At 28.3% G+C, this 21,486-nt stretch overlaps 1 protein-coding gene across 2 annotated transcripts; it reads right to left on the reverse strand.

Annotated features, from left to right (window-relative positions):
• Positions 1–692: 692 nt before the first annotated feature.
• Positions 693–19,954, reverse strand: LOC123260789 (homeobox protein Nkx-2.2a-like). Of its 2 annotated transcripts, none has more exons than XM_044722135.1 (4): positions 19,699–19,954; positions 7,087–7,199; positions 4,877–5,074; positions 693–1,511 (listed from the first exon to the last, which is right to left on the reverse strand). In XM_044722135.1, exons 1-4 carry the CDS (start codon positions 19,779–19,781, stop codon positions 913–915), a joined length of 993 nt encoding a protein of 330 aa, XP_044578070.1. In that variant the 5' UTR covers positions 19,782–19,954; the 3' UTR covers positions 693–912. The 2 variants fall into 2 exon arrangements, with proteins under 2 accessions (XP_044578070.1, XP_044578069.1); XM_044722134.1 differs by lacking the exon at positions 19,699–19,954 and adding an exon at positions 8,750–9,204.
• Positions 19,955–21,486: the final 1,532 nt, after the last annotated feature.

Genomic DNA, 21,486 nt, shown 5'->3' on the forward strand with positions numbered 1-21,486 from the left:
AATTAGAATTTCATTAAATTTTTTCAAAATTTTTATTCGAAACTAACTTGTTAAGTTTAATATTTGAAGCGTCGCTTTACCATATTAAGAAACTATAAATATCTTATTGCACTTTTAAATATAAATAACAAAAATCTTTAGCAATAGTACACAACTATTGAAATTAAAATTTTTCTCCTCAATATTGAATAAATTCAAAATTTTTTTCTTTAAAAATTTTGAGGACAAAAATTGCGAATTATCTCAATTCACCTTTTTAGAATCAGCTCAAAAATTTAAAAATCGTACTCAATTTTTCGCTCTTTAAAATTTTCTTTTCCTCAGAAATTTTGTAATGCGCTATAAAAAAATGTGCGTTAATCTTTTGCCACACAAAATCAAATTATTACCAATCATAACAAAACACTATGTGTAAAACCTATCAAACATTATCAAATAACTTGATTAATCTTTAAATAAATTCTTACACAGAAAAAAAATTTACTTGAATCAAGAAAAATTTCTTAAACCAAGAAAATAATTTTGAAGAGTTTCATTGTCTCGGATCAAGACAAAAAATTCTTGAATCAAGTAAAATTCACTTAAACCAAGAAAAATTTCTTAGTTTGAGAATTTTTCTATTCAAATCAAGAAGATAAAATTCTTCAAAATTATTTACTTGATTCAAGTAAATTTTTTTTTCTGTGTACGGAAAAAAAAATCTACTAGGGACGTAATGAAGCTAAAAGTACCGAGATCACTTGAAAGAAGAGTTAAGGAAAAAAATCTTTAGTATAAAATAATTTAAATATTTAACAACAAAACCTCGCTACAAAAACTACATCTTTAATTATTTTGCACCACCGGAAATAAAATATATTCACCAATATTGAATCCTCGATAAAAATAAATAATTTATAAAACAACATAATTTCACCACCAAAATGGTTTTTGCATATACGGGGAGGCCATTACCTGGGCACCTCCCGAATACGTCGACTCGACTAATTTTGACTGACAGGGTTTTCCATCCCTCACAAGAACAGGTACCGCAACTCGCCGGGGCGAGCACCCACTGGCGCCCGCTTCAACGCGTTCATTTTGGGCGCGTTTCGTTTTATACCTGTGGTTCTGGAACCAAATTTTCACTTGGGTCGGGGTAAGCTGGATAATTGAAGCGAGATGTTCCCGTTCTGGAGCACTAAGGTACCTCTGTTGACGAAATCTTCTTTCCAGTTCGTAGGTCTGGGCTTTTGAGAACAGAACCCTGCGCTTTCTTTGTTTCTTCCCGCAATGACCAGAGTGGTGGTCACTCAGGTCGTGGGTTCGCGATGATGATTTGTCGTCGTTGTGGTCGTGGTCGTTATCGTGATCATGGTCATCAGTGGGTTCTTCCGTTTCTTCGAAGTCTTGTTCTTCATCTTTGGAGGAGTCGTTCCCGTTGTCTTGCTGTGACGAGGGAAATGATAGGTCCGATATTGTTGGACTGGTTGAATCGGGCTGTTGTTGCTGTTGTTGCTGCTGTTGGTGAACTGCAAAATAAAGAAAAAAATTCGGGGTTAGAGATCTGTAAGAAAATAACAGAAGACAGTCAATTTTTAATGATTGAAGGGGAAATCTCTGTACAAATTTCAAAGAATCAAATTTTTTTTTTAATTTTGAAAATATATCATTCAAGTTATTCACTACACTGATAGAAGGATTTCTTAGTATTTAAGAAGATTTAATTATATTTAAGAAATCATTTCTTAAACGTCATTTCTTAGTATTTAAAAAATATTTCTTAGTATTTAAGAAATATTTCTTAAGTATTAAGAAATATAAATACTAAGAAATATTTCTTAGATACTAGAAAATACTTTTTAAATACTAAGAAATGATGTTTAAGAAATGATTTCTTAAATACAAAGAAATCTTCTTAGATGCTAAAAAATCCTTCTATCAGTGTAACTTTTTTTTATTTGACCTATTCTTCAGTGGAATTAAATGAAACTAAAATCAGCAAACAATTTTTCGAATTTTTATAGCAAATAAATTGTTACAAAACAAAAAACTAAGACAAAATTACACACACAGTTTTTTTAATTTTCAGAATGTAGAATTTGAAAAAAATTTTATTTGTTAAAAAAAGCGCTAAAAAACTGTCAGAAAATTTAAGTTTCAGAAATCTTTAAAGTTTTAAGGGAGAAATATACCTTAAAAAATGTCAAAAAATAGAACTTTTTTTTTTACATTTTGAAAATATAATGTATTGAGAGTTTACTTGCAAGAGGGAAGATCAAAATATTAAATATTTACGGAGTTATTGAACTTATTCAAAAATGTCAGGGCTCTAACAAGTTATCGTACTGAAATTTTAAATTGAATTAATTAAAAAAGTCATAGATTGATTTAGCTGAAATTTTGTGAAACTTTTCTCTTTATTATTTTTAGAAAGATGTACTTCGACGGTCTAATTAGCAATTGGTTTAACTCCTTATTTTTTAGAGGGTGATTTTTTAATATTTTGATGTAGCAATAGTCTAATTATAAATTATTTGAATGATCTAAACCAAAATATTATATCTCTATTAGATATTAAATTGTTTTTTAGAGTGATAATACATTTTGAACTAATTGTTTTTCTGTAAAAATGGAAGATTCACAAAAATGGAGTTAGACAATTTGCTAATTAGAACGCCGACTTACAATTTAAAAGATTTAATGTAAATAAACTACTTTTTTGGGATAAGTAAATTTCAAATAAAATATTACAAAGTTTAAACGTTTTTCTTGATGAACTTATTTAATTTATAATTTCATATTTTTTTATCATTTTTAAACTTTATCGTTCTACATCAATAAAAGAAGAGTGATAAGTGGAGCTTGAGTAATATTTACTGTGTCATTGTTTTGAAATATAAAAATTGTTTTTGTACTTTTCAAAGTTCAAATGAAATGATGTTGAACCTTCAAAACTTTGATTATTTTATCATCTATAAAAACAGGCAAAATAACTGATACTGAGACAAAGGGATTTTCCTTCATTAAATTTAGACTTTTAGACTATACCAAAAAAATTTATCCCCGTGAATACAGAAACATTATTGGTAAAGAAGAGTTAATGATCATTTATAGTAAAAAATTATATTACATATATTATAAAAAATAATATGTCTAAGTGGGGAACGTTAAGTTTGAACAAAGTACTTGTGAACACGCTATCGGTTGTAGAGAACCAAAACTCAAACTATATATTGAAAATATTATATTTATGTGCAATAAAAAAGGGTAGGCTTGAGTCGAGATATATCTAGGATGTAGTCTCTGGTCTCTAGTCTGGTCTACTACTTCAGTGGGGTGAGTGTATAAGTGTACAATATGCTATTGTGTGGAGGGTTGAAGGAGAGGGTGCGAAAAACTATATAAACCCTATTCGATTCTCATGTTGAATATAATATGTGTGGATTGTAGAAGTGTGAGTGTGTGGCACCCCACATGAGATCAACCATATCATTTTCATGGGAGATTAGCTCTTGATTTTCGCCCTCTGTGATTTCAATTAAGATGATACTACATGTCCTACTTTGTATGGATGAACCTTTAGCTGCTAATTTTATAACCATTTAATTCTATTTGATTGGGAAAGTAATTAATCGAGTTTTGGAGGATTTACTGAAGAAATTGATAAACGATCGTCAAATTAGAGAAAAACTGGCGCATCTTTTAGATAAACGAATTGATTTTTTAATATTGGTCGTAGAATTCTTAATCTTTTTTTCATTTCAATAAAACAAAAAATTGAATTATTATTCTACTAACTTAACTTTTCAAAAATTCTTTTTCTCCAATTTATCGATATAAAAAAGTTCAAAATATTTTCGAACTAAATTCTATAAGATTTTTTAATAAGATTTATTAAATATTGATACATTTTTTACCATGTTTATTGACGATAATTCAATAAAACTTTCACAATCGTTAAAAATTAATAAAAAACCAAAAATGTTCTGCACAATAAGATTCTAATGAGATTCAAAATAAGTATAAGGATTACATCAAATCATTGGATAGAGTTTTTTCAGCTTGAGGATGAGGTATTAGCTGTGATGCTCTGGAATAATCGAATCATTGATGATGTCACACCCAAAAGTTTTCATAATAAGAGAGGTATCAAAAAAGTGAAGTAAGGGTAAGGGTACGGTATGGTATGGAATATATATCCATCACTAAGAAAGCACAGTAAGCCCTCTTCGACAACAGGCTGTCTATTAGGGCACTTTTTGGCTAAATAGATGCGAAAGTAGAAGCACAAGTAAGCGGTGGAAACTAACACGAGTATTCAGTAACCGCGACAATGTGAATTTTGGGCGTGACAATTTTGATTCATCGAGTTGTTACGGGAGGGGTCCATCATTTTCGTTCATTTGTGTTGGTCTTTTTTTTCCTCTCTCCAGAATATATGTGTCTATAAATGTAGTTGCAACCGCTTGCATCTGTCCCCACGGTGACATCTGTCACCCTAAGTTGGCCAATCGCGTCCCCGGTACCTAAGGACCTTTTATACGACTATTAGATCCTGCTTAGCTGGCGCGAACCAATTGTAGGGTGTTAAATAAATAAGGGTTGTGACAAAACCAAAACCTGAGGAGAGAAGAAAGGAGAATGCTAAAGCTATAATACATGCTCCACACCAAATATATCCAGGGATATGTACTCATTGTCGCCTTTAATAGGTTATACCCCACTGATACATTTCTCCCCCGGGCCTGGGGTCAAGTCCGATCCTAGAGTACACTTACAACAATACATTTCTGATCTTCAGATCAAGATTTTTAGCTGTATTGATACAAGGATCCTCAGTTTTTCAATTTCATCAAATTTCATGCTCTTGGATAAATATTTTATGGAGGCTTACCAGTCATTTCGGCTAATGTTTGGGGCACTGACACCGGCAGGATTGGTCCCGTCGGCCATCCTAGAAGTCCTGGTGGTGGTAGCGTTGTAGGAGGCGGCGGGGGTGGTAACGAATTTCTCAGGTTTCCATGTTGGACTGCGTGTTCCAAAAGTTGTTGGTAAGTCAATGATACATCATTGTTTGGAAGGATTGTTGTCGCTAAAAAATACATCATTTCACAATTTTTACTTCAGTCATTATTAAATGTTCGAAAATGATTTAATGATCTATGATCTATGAATTTTATCGTCAAATTAAGCTTCAAATATGATTGTAAGGAATCAAAAATTGATCAGAAGATTAATTTATAAACTATAGATGATTACTGAGAAAAATCATACCAGAAATGTTGAAAATTTATTGTTTTTTGTTCAAAATATGAATAAAATATTCTAAACATTATTTGAACATGAGTAATATGTAATTTTTAGACGCATTGCTGTTTTAATTCTCAAAATTAATTATTTTTTTACTCAAAAAAAGACGAAAGTTAGCTAAGAAATTAATTAGACATGATTATTGGGAAGAACTATTGTTGTAATGATAGAAATGAGCTAATTTTTGGCTGAAAAAATGATTAAAATGATCTTAATATTGTTCAGAAGTCAATGATACATGATTATACAAAAAGACTATGACTAAAATTTTGAAAATTGGCCATTTTTTTCTCTAATAAGTGGTTGAAATTGTCCAAAAAATGAATCACGCATGATTTTTTGACTAATCATTGCTATCATAAAGGAAATTATTGCTTAATTTTTAAGAAATATCTTTTAAATCATTGAAAATGAATTCTACATTATTTTGTTTGAAAGAATTATCGCTTAAATATTAGTTATTCTAATGAACATGTTATCAAAATTACACTGAGAAAACCGTTCATTTAAATGAAATGAGGCTCGTTAACTATAAATAAATCTCTTATTTAAATATCACAAGAAATATTTATTTGATACAAATAAATTGATTTATTTGAGACAAAGTTACAGTATATTTGAATGAAATCCAGATTTGTTTATAGTTAACAAATATTTCTTAGGTGCTAACAATGATATATTTCAACCAAATCAGATTTGTTAACTATAATTATATTGTAATTAACAATAATACTAAAGTTAGTCGAAGTTTTTAATTTTTAATTTTTTTATTTATTTATTAAATTTGAACTAGAAAATATTTTTTAAAAATTGCATTTATAATTTTTCAATTTTTTTACGAATGAAGTTTTTTAATAAAAAATTTCTTTTGTAACAGTTTTTTTAATAAAAAATTTTTAGATGTCGGCTAACTTAATTTTCATAAATTAACAGACATCTGTTAATTTTTAGGACTTTTATAATAATAAAATTTTAATTAAAAAATTCTAGGTCTAAAAATTAAAAAAAAATTGCAAGTGCAAATTTTTTTTTTAAATATGTTTTTTATTGTTGATCTGTAATAAAAATTAAAAAAATTGACAGATGTCTGCTAACTTCAGCATCATAATTATTAATGTCTATTATAGTTAACTATTCCAATACATATATTTGTCTAAGTATATATATATATATATATATATATATATATATATATATATTTTTTTATTTTATTTATTTCTATAAAAATTAAACAAACACATTTGTAAAATGAGTTAATTCTCATTATTTACTTTTTACAAATCACGTCGAGAAATAACAGTGGCGACCGCAGCGGCACCAGGCGTAATTTACTTAAAGTGAGATTTGTTAATAGTTAACAAATCTTTATTTGAATGAAATAAATGAGTCGATTCAGTTAAATAAACCAAAACAAAGTAGTATTTGATTCAAAGTAATATATATTTGAATGGAAGAAATTTGTTAACATTAAATACATATTTTTAATTTATTTCAAATAAATCTGCGCATTTGAGCCAAACAAACTGTTTTTTCAGTGTAGTCAGAAATTTTTTACGGAAATTTTTATTGAAAAATTGAAGATCAAAAAAATTTTTGATTATTAAATATGTTTTTTACATGGAAGATTAACTAATTACATTAAAAAAAAATGACTATAAATACTTTTAGAAAAGCATATTTGATTCTGTGCTACAAAAAATAGAATTTGGAATATTTTTAAGTTTGAAAGCTTGAATAGAAAGACTTTTGAGTAAAAAAATGTATAAAAATAAAAAGTAATAGGATTTGACTTACCATGATTGTCGTCTTGTGCCGTCGGTTTGGCTTCATTTAACTCCAAAATATCACTGATATGGAACCCGGAGCTCGTTCTGGAAGCCACTGGTGTTTTAATACTCTCAAAAAATCTGTTAACCAAACAAAAAGTAAAAAAAGAAAGATTAATTTTAAAAAAAAACACGAATCTAACAGATTCTTTATTCTTTTTTTCGATGACTATTGAGAGAAAAGTTATCCCAGCAACGGGAGCGAGACAGTAACAAGTATGACAATGAAAACTTATGAGTAAATAAGATTTGTGCATGGCAGAGTCTTTCGTTCAAAAGATAATTATTACTATTTCAGGCAGCTTGTTGTGTTGTAGAATTTTAAAAACCGATTAAAACCAGTCAAAGTACAGTTTTTGTTGCCTTGAAGCCACCCGCCTTTATTATATTTCCCCATCGGTACCGGTAAAACTACTCTGCGTCAGAAACTCCGAAATGACCACCCGGTGAGAATTTGCACCTTTCTACGTGCCGGAGAATGAACCTGTGAAAAATTTAACGAGTGAAGAAGTTAAGTTACTTTTCTTGAAAACGACTTCACCGGAACCTGCTAATCCAGGGCTTTGTTTAAACCTCATTGTGCACTCTAGAGCCCTTGGGTGCCCGAAGTACCCTCTATTATTCAGATTCTAAAATCACTTAAGCCGTGTGATCTTTTATTAAAGCACGAATTTCAAAATATTTATTTTACTAAACAATAACTTTTACCAAATAACGTACGAGGAATTGTAAATTATATTGGATCGATTTTCAAGATAAAGAATATCAGGCATCGAAATCACTTCCATAGTCTTCCTTGTTTATCGAATTATTTTTATTGTTATTATCAGTGGTTTGAAACATGCAATATTCATAATAATCCCAAAAATACATTTTTATTGTTTTTTACCTTCTAAACAATTCCTTAAATTATTTATTTATTTATTATTCACTATTTAATTTCAATGCCAAGGCAGTATAGCCAGATAGCAAAAGTATACAAAAAGAGTTACAATAAAAGTACATGTATGACTAATGAAGATACAAAATTTCAAAATTATTAGATATAATAAAAGTATTATTATTACATAATACTTTTTAAAACGCCCACTGATTTGTCAGAAAAATGCTCCTTACATTTTTTATTTAACAGAAAAAATTAGAGGATGCATCAAACTCAATTATCAATAGTGCTATATAATCAAATGTCTTCTAAATAATCTCAAAAAAATTTTAACTAAATCTTAAATACAAATTATACAAAAATTCAACTCATACAATGGTAAAAGTATTAATTTGATTAGAGAAAAAAACTCTTGAACAAAATCATTTTGAAGAATTTTATCGTCTTAAAATAAGCGGAAGTTTCTGAATTAAGAAAATTTTCTTGATTTAAAAATTTGTCGTTTTAACTATAAATGACAAAATTTTCTAAAACGATTTTCTTGATTCAAGAGTTTTTTTCCTTGAATCAAATCAATTTTTTTATTAGTATAGGAAATATCAGAACTTGAGTCTGACTTTTTTGTGCAACAGATGGCTCTGATAGCCCTTCTAAAAGATAAATTTTGGAATAATGTGTTCAATTTTCTTTAATAAACTTTAAATTTCCGTATTGCAGAATTTTGATGTTTTAAAAAATGGATTTTTACCTTGAGTTTAAAGCTATCTGGTTGTACCAATGGTTAAGAATGTTTGCCGGGTAGGGCAATAAGTGCCAGGGTAATATTTTACTTTTATCACTCATTGTTAAAAATCTCTGATAAAGAGTCAATATATTAATTTTTTAACTACACTAGTGTGTCTAAAAAAAATTTAATATTTCTGACACTGTTTAATAAAAAAAATCACTGTCCTCGAACCACTGATCAAACTATCACTTCACAGCACATACAAAAATATTTGTGGATGAATTTAGAATAAACAGTGTATGTTTAGTTTTCACTGTTACGAGCTCTACGATTTTCCCCGAGTGTTATTTTTCGTGTGGAATTGAAAAGCGAGGACTCGAAAAGTAGTGTTACAACAATAATATTTCGAGCATCCTCAACGAACACTTGACGGCTAGTGAAGTTGCTGTTGAAACGCACTTTGATCCTTGAGTGTCCTCGACAGTTTCCATGGAGGCGTGTCTTGGTTAGGGGCGGGTTTTCCCAACCCCTACCATAACGAGCGCCGGGAAAGACCGGTAATTTACATTCGTTGCCACCCCGTGACAATGCTTGAACCGTTTTGCTCGAGAGTATCTTCTCGTGGTAAATTTACCGCTGGGAGGAGTCTGCTCTTTGGAATAGTGCGGGGCGCGGCACTGAGGGTTGTAATTTTTATATATATCATATATCATGGATAAAAGTTTATGTATGTGTTATATACAGACAGTACTTTTGAGTCTTATCCAATCCAGGTTTATCATCGATCACACGTCTTTTACCAGTTGTCTACTTATTTTAACACTACACTTTAATGCGTCAGTGTTAATGTGCCTTGTAACATTAACATCACATCACGGCGATAGTCGTTACTTCTTTTATGAACCTGGTGAAGGTCGCTAGACTATTGATTGCCTAATAAATGGTAAAGTTTGGACAAAACTCAAATTTAAAAGTCATTTATTTAAAGAAATTTTTTTGTATCACATAGAGCTGCCGGCTGCCCAATTTTAAAACACAGTAACTGCAAAATTTTTATACCTGATTTTTTTCAGTATTGTTGCATTTCTTATCACGCTTAGACCTTAATTTCAAGTAATCTTTCTTAAAAATATTTTTATTCAAGTATTTTCTATTCATAAATCAAATTTTTTATCAATTTGCCGCGCAAACTTTTTTTTAATAAGAAAAATTTTTAAATTGTCAGTTACTGTGTTTTAAAATTAGACAGCCGAGCTTCAAAAATTTTTTATGAATTTTATTATGTTGGTTAAGAAAATAAATGTTTTTTTTTTAAAGGGGTGCGTAGAATATTATTTTTACTTCACTTTATATTTAGCCATTCAATTTTAAATTTAAAAAAATTTTGAACTTTTACGACAGGAAATTAAAAGAAGAAAGTTTTTTGATGGATTTAATATGAATTGAATTTTTATTGATTTTAATAAAATTTTTTTAATTATTCTTATAACAACTTTTAAATAAAATTGTAGTAGAATCCTATAATAGAAGACGCTTGAAATAGAAAACTGCAGAGATTAAGTTTTAAGGTTTAAGGGAAGCTTAAAAATTCAGTCAGCCATTTTTTGGTGTCAAATTAATGTCATGAAATATATGAAAAATATATTTGATACGAATTACAAATTTTGAGTATAAATTTAGATTTCAAAAAGTAAATATTGGAAATTTTTAATTTTATGAAGAGATTTGAAGAAAATTGGCTCCGTATAAAAGTTTTTATGATAGATAGTTATACATTAAATTATACCTATACATTAGATAAATTAGTGAAAAACATCAATTTCAATCTTTTTTTTTCATGAAGTTAAAAGATTAATTTCATTTTATCTCTTAATGAAAAAAGTTTTATCTGCCATAAGATATAATTTAATAAATAAGTTTTGACATTTATTGTAACGTTATATTTATTACGGCAAACTAAAAAGTATTGGTGTATTATATGTATTTATAAATTTCAGACATTAATTTTTTTTAATAAAAAAGAGTCAATTGTGTGATTTTTTAAAATTAAATTAAAAAATTGGTGGCGCAAAAAAAACCGACTATTTTTTTCATTCTCCTATAGAGTAAAAGTATAGGTTTTGGCCATCTTAGTGCCGTTTTCAGCCACTTAAATTTGAAGTTGAAATATTTTGAGAGAAAAGAATTTTTTAAGTCGCTCAAGATTATTAAAAACTTTAAAAGTCGTCAAAAATTGATTTTTCTTTCAATTTTCTCGGTTAATCTTGTAATCTTCCAGGTTTTTTCTCTCAATTTTCTTAGTTAAAAATTATGTTCCAAAAATTTCAAATTTAAATTTTGATTTCTAGAAATTGCTCAAGATTTTTTCAACTTCTAAAAGATAATTTGCTTATTAAAATACAGTAATAGTAGTTATTCTTTTCACTTTTAGTCTTCAGTATATCAACTTTATAAAAAATAATAAGAAATCTTTGATATTTATATTAAAAATTAACTTAAAAATATTTCAAATATTCAACCTTAAAAGTTTAAAAAATCTTGAGCGATCCCTCATAAATTTTTTATCTCATTAATTTTTAAGAAGGCTCTTAAAACATGACAAAACTGACAAATTAAGTAAAACATCAATGAGGAAGGCTGTGTTACAGGTCTACTCATAAAATCTCTACTCACAGCTATCAACGACATCTGCACTCAATTACATTTTTATTCGAAATCATATTCATTCAGTCACAACTTTATTCAATCAAATCTTTACTCTGATTCAACTATACTCAATATTACTTGCTTCCAGGTAGAACTTTAATCAATTACAACCTTACTCAAATTCGACAGTAGTCAATTACAACTTTGCTCACCCGTGTAAAAAAAATTCGTCTTAAAATTGTCGTTCGTTTAAGATCTTAAACGTGACACAAACCAAGACTATTTTAAGACTCTTTTAAGACGCCAAAAAAAAAAAATCCGAGAGCAGATTTTTGAAAATTTGCTTTTCAAATTTTTTGTGAAAATTAATTTTTAGACGATTTTACCACTTTCTAACCGCAATATTTTTGAGTAAGATGTTTTTAAATTGAATTTAAAATTGTTAAAAAATTATTATCTGACAATTTTAAGACTTTTTTAAGACGTTCTGTTTTAATGTTCCAGGGCTCTGTCGCTGTTTGCTCATTTCAAAATAGTCTCTAAATCTTTTTTTAAGATTTTTTTAAGACTAATTTAAAAATTATTTTAAGACTTAAATCTTAAAATAGTCTTAAAATCGTCTTGAAAAAATCTTAAAATAGTCTTAAAAAAATTATTAAAAAATTTTTAGGCTATTTTAAGATGATATCACAGTGACAGCTCCAGAAAATTATTGTGGAACGTCTTTAAATTGTCTTAAAATTATCTTAAATTAGTCTTAAAAAAATCTTAAAAAAAAATTTAGACTATTTTAAGATGGGCTAACAGCGAAAGAGCCCCGGAACATTAAAACGGAACGTCTTAAAAAAGTCTTAAAATTGTCAGATAATAATTTTAAATTCAATTTAAAAACATCTTACTCAAAAATATTGCGGTTAGAAAGTCGTAAAATCGTCTAAAAATTAATTTTCACAACAAATTCGAAAACCAAATTTTCAAAAATCTGCTCTCGGAATTTTTTTTTTTTTGGCGTCTTAAAATAGTCTTGGTTTGTGTCACGTTTAAGATCTTAAACGAACGACAATTTTAAGACAATTTTAAGACGATTTTTTTTTACACGGGCAGTTTCAATTGTATTCATTTTCAAGTCTATTCACTGAATTTTTAACTCAGTTACACCTCTATTCACAAAGAATTTATTCACTTACATTTGTAATCATTTACAACTGTACTCAAGTTCATCTATACTCACGAATTTTTACATTATCAATCAACCATATAAATTTGTGAGTAGAGATGAACGTGAGTACAGTTGTAAATGATTACAAATGTAAGTGAATAAATTCTTTGTGAATAGAGATGTAACTGAGTTAAAAATTCAGTGAATAGACTTGAAAATGAATACAATTGAAACTGAGCAAAGTTGTAATTGACTACTGTCGAATTTGAGTAAGGTTGTAACTGATTAAAGTTCTACCTGAAAGCTAGTAATATTGAGTAAAGTTGAATCAGAGTAAAGATTTGATTGAATAAAGTTGTGACTGAATGAATACGATTTCGAATAAAAATGTAACTGATTGCAGATGTCGTTGATAGCTGTGAGTAGAGATTTTATGAGTAGACCTGAAATGAATTTAGAGCAACATGAAATGATTTTAGAAAGTAAAAGATGGTTTAATTTAAGTGTTTTTCGGTGTACATCTACTTATATTATTGTATAAGTGTAATATGGTTGTGATAAAGGCATTTAAAGATCACAAAATTGCTTGACCTTGACGAGTCGAGTATGAAGCACAACCTCACGCGCTTCGCGCTATGAGGCGTGCAATTATCTTCTAGTAATAATTTTGTAGTAATTTTACTACAATTTCCTTTTAATTCAACCGTTACAATAAATAATTGTAAGCACCTCAATAATAAAAATAAATTACTATAAAAAATCGAAGTATCTCCACTTGAAAAAACTTTCTCAAAATTATTTAACAAATAAATAATTTTTGGTGTAGTAAAAAAATAAAACCTAGAAGCCATTTTTTTGTGACACCGCCTATTTTCAGCATCTCATCAATATAAAATGTCTCATCGGCGTATTCGTGTGTATAGATGTATACAAGGTGAAAAAGTTTCCCGAGGTAGTTTCCGGTTCTCTCGGTATTTCTATTGTCAACTGCCTCAACTAGCTTCCTCTTCTCCTTACACATACACACATAATACATATATAAACTTATACCCTTGGTCTCTATAAGTCAAAAAATTCGGAAGGGGGCGTACAAGGGTCCCATTGTAATCCGGCATACTTTAGTGTCGTTTTTCTCATCCTCGTACTCATCATCCACATCCATGGATAAGAAGAATTCATGGATCATGGATCTTAACTTGACCTTTGCTTTGATTCACTAAAGATGGCCACCCCTTGAACCTTGTAATTAATTACCGCAAGTTTTTTTTTTTTTTTTTTTGTTATACAAAAGGGGACCGAGAATTTTAAAGGAAGAAATAAAAAATTGAATACACCTTTTTTTTTTCTTTTTTTATTAGAGTACATATTTGTAAATAAGTATATATTACATAAATATTTAGTAAAGTTTCACGAAAAGTTGCATAATAGTAGTGACAAAATGTCATCGACACGCAAAGGCAACAAATCGAGTAGCGAGATCACGCTTAAGAAATAAAAACACGGGATCTAATCCAGTTAGAATCGAGTTTAAGGTCTCAAAGACATTTTTTTGTTCTACTTTTTTTATTATTGTTATTATTATTATCTGGCGAACTGCTGTAGGGCAATAAACTATATTTAAGTGAGTAACAACGATATAAGAGAGAGTAATGGGTAGATAGTTGGTATAATATGAGTTAGGCAAAGAAGAGCTAAGCGGCGAATGCACAAAAAGAAAATTTTCAAGGGGTGAAAGCCTCCAAGGGTGGTACCAAGTATCATCCTACATCCTACTCTACACCACAGCGCTTCCCTCCAGTGTATAAGGGATAGGAGAGAAAGGCAATCGAGTAACATTTGTCCAAGTCTCACGACTGTTTGGCGATAGCTGTGCCAACTTGTTTCCAACACGCAATCCAATTTGTCTACGTCTCATTGTTTTAAAACAAAAATAAATAAAATACTTAACCTTAGCGACATCTACTTTAAGCGGCAAATTTTATTCATTTGAATTATTATTTATTAATTAATTAGGATTGATTTTATCAAATAAACAAATTTTTCGTGCATGCTATCTAATTTTGATACTTCTATTTTTAGAAAAAATAATTACAATTTGCTTATAATATACTTATCGAAAAATTTCACGGAATTAAGCTTTGTTCTGAATTCTAACTCATTTTTAAATCATGCCAGTTTTTTTTTGTTAATCAAAAAATTAAGAAATAAATTAAAAATAATATTATCTTTAATCATGAGATAGAAAGTAGCAAAAATGAGAGAATTTTTTGCTGATTCGCAGGAATTTTAATTCATTGGTTAAAAATTTTATTTTTGAATTCAAAAAACTGAATTTCTTGAAAAAAGTAAAATTCTGCACTGAAAAAAAAAATTAAGTAAAAAAAATCATTTTGAAAAATTTGGTAATTTTGAATCAAGCATAAAAATTCAACTAAAATTTATTTAAATTAAATAAAACTTGATTAAATTCCGCAAAATGATCCTTTTTTAGTTCAAGAATATATCTTGTGATTTAAATTAATTTTTTTTCGAGTGGATAAAATTTTTCTAGATTAAAATAATTTTCAAATATTCTCAAAAATTGTAAGCCGACATTGACACTTTACACTTTGTTGAAAAATGCAATGTACAAAATACAGGCGTGGAGTTTTATTTAAGAGCATAAGGAATAAACTTTAAGAAAATTAGAATGATAAAGTACTTGTAAATAGCAAAATTATTCCCAACAGGTTAAAAGATTTAAGATATGCGGGAACACTATAAAATTACAAATAGGAAGCAGGAAAGGGCATGCCATCGATTGTCGGGATAATGAAATAAGTGAAGACGAAAAATCTAGTGTCAATACAATTGAGAATAGACATCCACCTATTTAGGAGTTTAAAGTTATTCCAACTGTTTGGTTATTAACATAACAATACGAGTACCTGTCGGCTTGACAACTCCGGGCTTTCAAATTTAAGAACTCTGACTGGTGGATACTTCTATTCCATTGACCGTAGATTTTAAGTTTTAGCTATTATTATTATGTATGCACCTAATGTACCAGCATATCTCATCTCGAGCTCGAGGCAAGTGGTTGTTAAGTTTTCGGATGGTGTTTTGTTGTCGTAGGAGTTATAAAGCCGCTGTACTACCCGTAGACTATGCAGGATACTGCCACCATACTATACAAGAATTGAGCAAAGTCGAGTGGAAGGGAATGGAAATATTTTTCATGAATGGGAATGACGGTAGAAAATGAAAAGAACTGTTTTTTTTTCTAACACCTGAACATTTAAAGCTTAAATTTTATGTATAACCTTACACTCAAACTTACACTTACAACAGGTACTTACTTTTATTACCGAAACGTGTCCCTGCAATAATTCGGAGAATTTAAGGTGAAAAATTTATAACACCAGCACCAGCCTCAAGTGGGTCTCTTTTGTTCAATTGCTAGTACTTCCGGGTCCACAGATTTACTTGAATTTTATTTATATTTATTTTCTCACTCATTTTATTACTTTATACCTCATTATTTTTTTCAAGCTTAAAAAATATCAAGATTTGGAAAAACTTTATCGTTAGGTTCAAATTTTTAGTTTTGCCATCAATTTTAGATATTTTAGTTAATTTACATAATAATAAATAACCTTAAACCTTTTATGAATGACGATGTGTCAAATGGGGGTAAAAGGAGTTTTCAATGCAACAAAATGTGCGATAATTTGGTACAGGTGGCCACATAATTTGAGAAATCACCTTTGATGTTTGGAACATTCAAATTTTTATTGAATATTTTTTTTCATTTGTTAGTAGGAAGCGATTTTTTAAATCGAAACTATTTCTTTAAAAAAATCCACTACTTTCAATATTCAGCTCTTCTTCATTGCTAGAATGTTTAAGTAATCTTTAATTATAAAGAAATAATTTTTTGGGAATTAAGGTGCTGATATAGTAATTATTCTTGATATTTAAAAAATACACATTGACAGAAAATTTTACATTTTAGAATAAGAAAAGATTAAATCAGATTAAATATTCATATATACACGACAAAAAAACCATTTTTCAATAACATTATTTCTAATCAATATCATAATTATAAAAATACAATTTAACTTTTTCAATGACTTTAAAAATAATGTACTTCACAAGTGAAGATAATAGAAAGAAAAACTTTTTTATTAAACAATTTTACGAATTAAAAAGCGCTTTATTATTTTCAAACAAGACAACGTAGATTTCACTGAATAAATCCTTTTTGCGGCAGCATTCATTCAGATAATTATTAATTTGTTTCAAAAAATGACACACTGATAAAAAAATTAGCGTGAGTCAAGAATAAAATCTTAAACTAAGAAAATCATTTTGAAGAATTAGAGCATTTTGAGTCAAGAAGAAAAATTCTTGAATCAAATCTAATTTATTCAAACTAAGAGCAATTTCTTAGTATAAGAATTTTTCTATTTGATTCAAGATGATCTAATTTTTTTGAATGATATTTTTGGTTTAAGATTTTTCTCTTGAATTAAGTTAATTTTTTTGTCAACATAAAAAAATGTATTAGCTTAAGAACTTTTCTAGTTAATTCAAGAAAATTAAATTTGTTGAAATCTGAATCAAGTAAATTTTTTTGTTAGTGAAGTCATATTAAATCATCTTAATCATTATTCATGATCTTGATAATTATAGCAATATATTTATCGAATTTTTCTAACTTGTCTAATTATTTCTTACGATCAATTTTTATGATTAAATATTCCTATAAAAATTCTAATCAATTATATTACATCTTTTCAGTGTAAAAATTCAAAGTGCAAAAATTATATAAGTAAAAGTCGATACTAGATTACTACCTCTCTTCTAAGAAACCGTAAAATTACTTCTTTATCACATCAATATTTTCAAAATAAAAAAAATTTCTTGAAATGTTCCAACTTTATCCTCAATTAGAATCTGCTATCAAAAGTCAACCAATTTTTTTTTAATTACATAATATGCAGGGTCAAAAAATCATTTATCTTCATTTAACTATCTACATATATAAAAAATATATACATGTTATTCGATCAAAATGTATTAAAAAAATAATTTCCACGTGTGCGCTCAAGGTAAAAAATGTATTTTATCAATCCAATGAGATATCATATCACTTGGCATCGCCAGAGACGAGGTGTAAGTTGACCGTCGAGAGAAAAAATGACAACGAATGTACCAACATTAAGTAACAAATCAATAACAATCAATTTAATTTATAAATTAAAATTTATTTAAATTAAAAAATTTATTGTAAAGAATAAAAAAATGAATTTTTGTAAAGCGAAGTTTAAAGTAAAATAATTCTCTTCGTAAAGGAAGAAGAAGAAGAAGAAGAAGAAGAAAAACTTGTTCGGTTCATTCATAAATTCTGACAAAAGACGAAAAACCGGGTGGGCCCGTTCCCGTCAATGAACGTAGTAAGTTTGGTAGTACTACTATGCCTACTTGTGCTACTCTCCAGGAATTAAATGTAGTTTTTCGAGTAACTATTTAGCCAGCGTAGAGTATCAGGGAAGAAATAGAAGTCCCAATACAAGAATGAAATAAATAAAAAGAGACGGACACTATACACTACGGGATGCTTTAGACGGAGTGTCGCCTTTTTATTTTCTTCCGCTACCATCGAGCATTCAGGATCCTCCACGCTACCTCCATATTTAGGATAATACAAATATACGTCTATTTGAGGTGTGTAGTGCCCGGTATATTTATGCGTGACCTAAACTAACTTATTCTATTCGGCACATTTGACTCTTTATAAAAAATATAACGCATTATCCTGGTAGTTTCGATATATGCTACTGTATAAATGTCAATAGGCTTCTTTTGTATCTTACGATCGTATTTTGTTGATAATAAAAAGCGTTTAAGATGATTCAAATAGTTTCTGGTCCTTCCTTTTTTATTGTAGGAATACCGGAAATCACCGGAAGGGATCGAGAATTGCTTCTTTTAATAATAAAAAATATATACATATTTTCTGCTACGATATACATCAAAGATCCCTGCTAGAATTATTTAAACTACACAATGTAGACATTTTACATTTTTCATAACCTTTTAAATAGCTAATGTGAATACATAATTTATAAAATGTTACATAATGTAATACTTAATATTTTACACAATAGAATTCATCGGTTTATATTTAATATTGTCCGCTGTCTAATTTACTAACAAAGTATAAGATGCGGTTGACAGTCTCTTAATATAATATTATTATATTAAATATCAAACGGACAGGTGTAATGACGATGATGAGAAAATTGTAAATCGGTCAGTACCATATGGTTGAACTGCTATATTGTATTGAGCGGTTTAGTTATATTACGTATGTGGTAAGTAATGAGAAAGTACCAACGAGGGATTCCCTGTGTTACTCTGTACTGTGTTACTGTCCTTCCTTATTAATTTTAAGGTAAAAAAATGTCATTGTGGACTTTAGTTTTTAAGTAATGTTTCGTTTATTATATATTTGTATTTTTATTTTCAAATTAAATTGTTTGTAAAGGTAATAAAAGATATATTGTGTAACTTCATAATGTATTATGTCTCAGCAAAATTATTAAATGAAATTTTAAACTGTCTTCAGGTAATTATTCTGGGCATTTCTTTAGGGCGTGGGAATAGTAAGACGGACTTTTGTATTGTGGGTGGCTCAAAATTAATGTGAAAAATTTTTTTTTCTTCTTAATTAGTTATTTTCTGCATGTTTGGGATGTGTGAAAAGGTTTAATGGTATTACTTTACAAGGAAGAATCGTGAGGTACGAAAAATACATTGTAGTTTTTTTTATTAAATTTTTTTGTAATATGCTAACGGTTTTTTTGCTTGGGGTTTCTTTTTTTGCCATTATTTCTTAAACAGAAATTATGTTTTAAGACAAGAAGAATTTATTATAAATGTATTAATCATTATTTATTTATAATAATCAATTTTTGTCTGGCTCAAATGATTTATTTTATACATAAAAAAATTTTTATGAAAATTTAAGAAATATATAAAAAAGATATAAAAAATTTTTATGAAAATTTTTTCAATTTTGAATAATAGTTTGAGATGATGAATAATTTAACAAAATTTAACTTATTTTTTAAATGATATTAATAAAAATATTAAATATAAAAACAAATAAACTTGCCTATAATCATCTTCATTGCAAACGTAATCAGGTGGTATGAGATGCCAAGAAGAGTCATAACAATCATCATATGATGCTGCCATCTCTAAACTAACTGATGTTTATCACTATAACTTATACTAATTGAAAAAAAATTGTTGATAACTTAATTGTAGAAACTACTGTAAATAACCAGATTTTTATGACATTTAATAGCAGTCAATAGTTCTTATAATTTATGAGATATTTAATTGAATATATATATAGTACACAGTTGTAAAAGTCATCGCAATACTAACTGTCGGAGTACCCATACATTCAGTTATGTATTCTATTAAAAATATATGTAGCTTCTAGATAGGAGCTCAGGCAACCTTATCTTCCATTCGATAACACCCTATAGATTAGTTTTGACTACCGATCATTGATTTCTAACTCTTTTATAGAAATTATTATTATTATTATTATTTACTATTTTTTCCGAAGATCGGTGTTTTTACTAATTAAAGATATCTATATTTCAAAGCCATTATCCCCGATCCAAATTGATGTTAGACTAATTTTTAAAATTTTACATTAAATTTTTATTTATTAAATTTATTTTCACCACTTTTATTGTTGGTATGAGCACTCAATACCATCTTCGGGTGAATATATCTAATAATTAAAAATTTTTTATTTTTAATTAAGATTAAGCAAAGAAGTTAATTTTTTACTCAGTGAAACTTTTTTCGGTCATCGAAAAAATAACTCGGAAAATGCTCAGACCAGGAATCGAACCTGGATCTTTTGGTGTTGCGCCAACTGCTCTAGGGGATAATGGCTTTGAAATATAGAACTCTTTAATTATTATTATTATTACACTGAAAAGACATTTTAGAATCAAGTAAAATTTCTTAGTTAAAGAATTTTTCTACTCAAATCAACACGATTAAAGTTCTTCAAAATACTTTTCTTGATACAAGTTAATTTTTTATTTCTTATGATTATTATTGCACGCCTTATAACGCGAACGTTTGAGGTAGTCTTAGTCTCTTCTACTTTCAACACATCAAGGTCAAATAATGCGGCTTTAAAATGCCTCTATCACAACTATATTACACTTATAAAATAATATGGGTAGACTTATATCAAGAAAACACTCTAAATAATCCATCTTGTAATTTATAAAAATTAATTTTATTTTGCCATCTTGAAAAGAAAACTGTTTAAAAAAAATTTTACATGGACGTCCGGATGTCTGTATGTCATCACGATAACTCCCGAAATAATTAACTTATCAAGACCTGTTTTTTTTTGTTAGCTTTAGAATTGCAGCAACTGGTTTTGTATTACAGATCGTTGTATAATTCGGTGTTATTTAATTATAATTAATAAAAAACAAAAATCGGCTGATTTTTGGTATATATATAGATACGTAGCCACGCATGGGCGCTTCGTCATCTGTTCAGAGGTGCGTTTGCGGTGTATTTTTCTTATCTGAGATGAAAATGCCGCGAAATATTTGAATCTAAAATTTTATTTATTTATTAAACCAGAAAATATTACAGATAATCAATATATAGTATAATTAATGACATATCTGTCCTATAGAGATACAGAACATCTGTTCATAGGACTGGTATATATAAATTAAATTACAAATCACGAAAGCTAGCTTACATAATTAATTAATTTATCATAGTAGTTTAGAGGAAATCATAAGTCACATTGCTTTATCCATTGAATTAGACTTATCTTCAGTAATTTGGTTGTTCCAGCAAAAAATTTAAATTCGTTTGGTAACATATTAAAATGTTTAAAGGCCGT

The sequence above is a fragment of the Cotesia glomerata genome, linkage group LG3, assembly GCF_020080835.1.
Source record: "Cotesia glomerata isolate CgM1 linkage group LG3, MPM_Cglom_v2.3, whole genome shotgun sequence".
In the NCBI taxonomy this organism is placed as follows: Eukaryota; Metazoa; Arthropoda; class Insecta; order Hymenoptera; family Braconidae; genus Cotesia; species Cotesia glomerata.

What these genes read in the sequence shown, in the direction of transcription:
- LOC123260789 (XM_044722134.1), bottom strand. Translation starts at nt 8,844, where the DNA reads ATGAGTGATAAAAGTAAAATATTACCCTGGCACTTATTGCCCTACCCG. An exon ending in CAGATAGCTTTAAACTCAAG is followed by an intron (nt 7,200 to 8,749) that starts GTAAAAATCCAT and finishes TTTGGTTAACAG; the next exon opens with ATTTTTTGAGAGTATTAAAA. An exon ending in AACATTAGCCGAAATGACTG is followed by an intron (nt 1,512 to 4,876) that starts GTAAGCCTCCAT and finishes TTTATTTTGCAG; the next exon opens with TTCACCAACAGCAGCAACAA.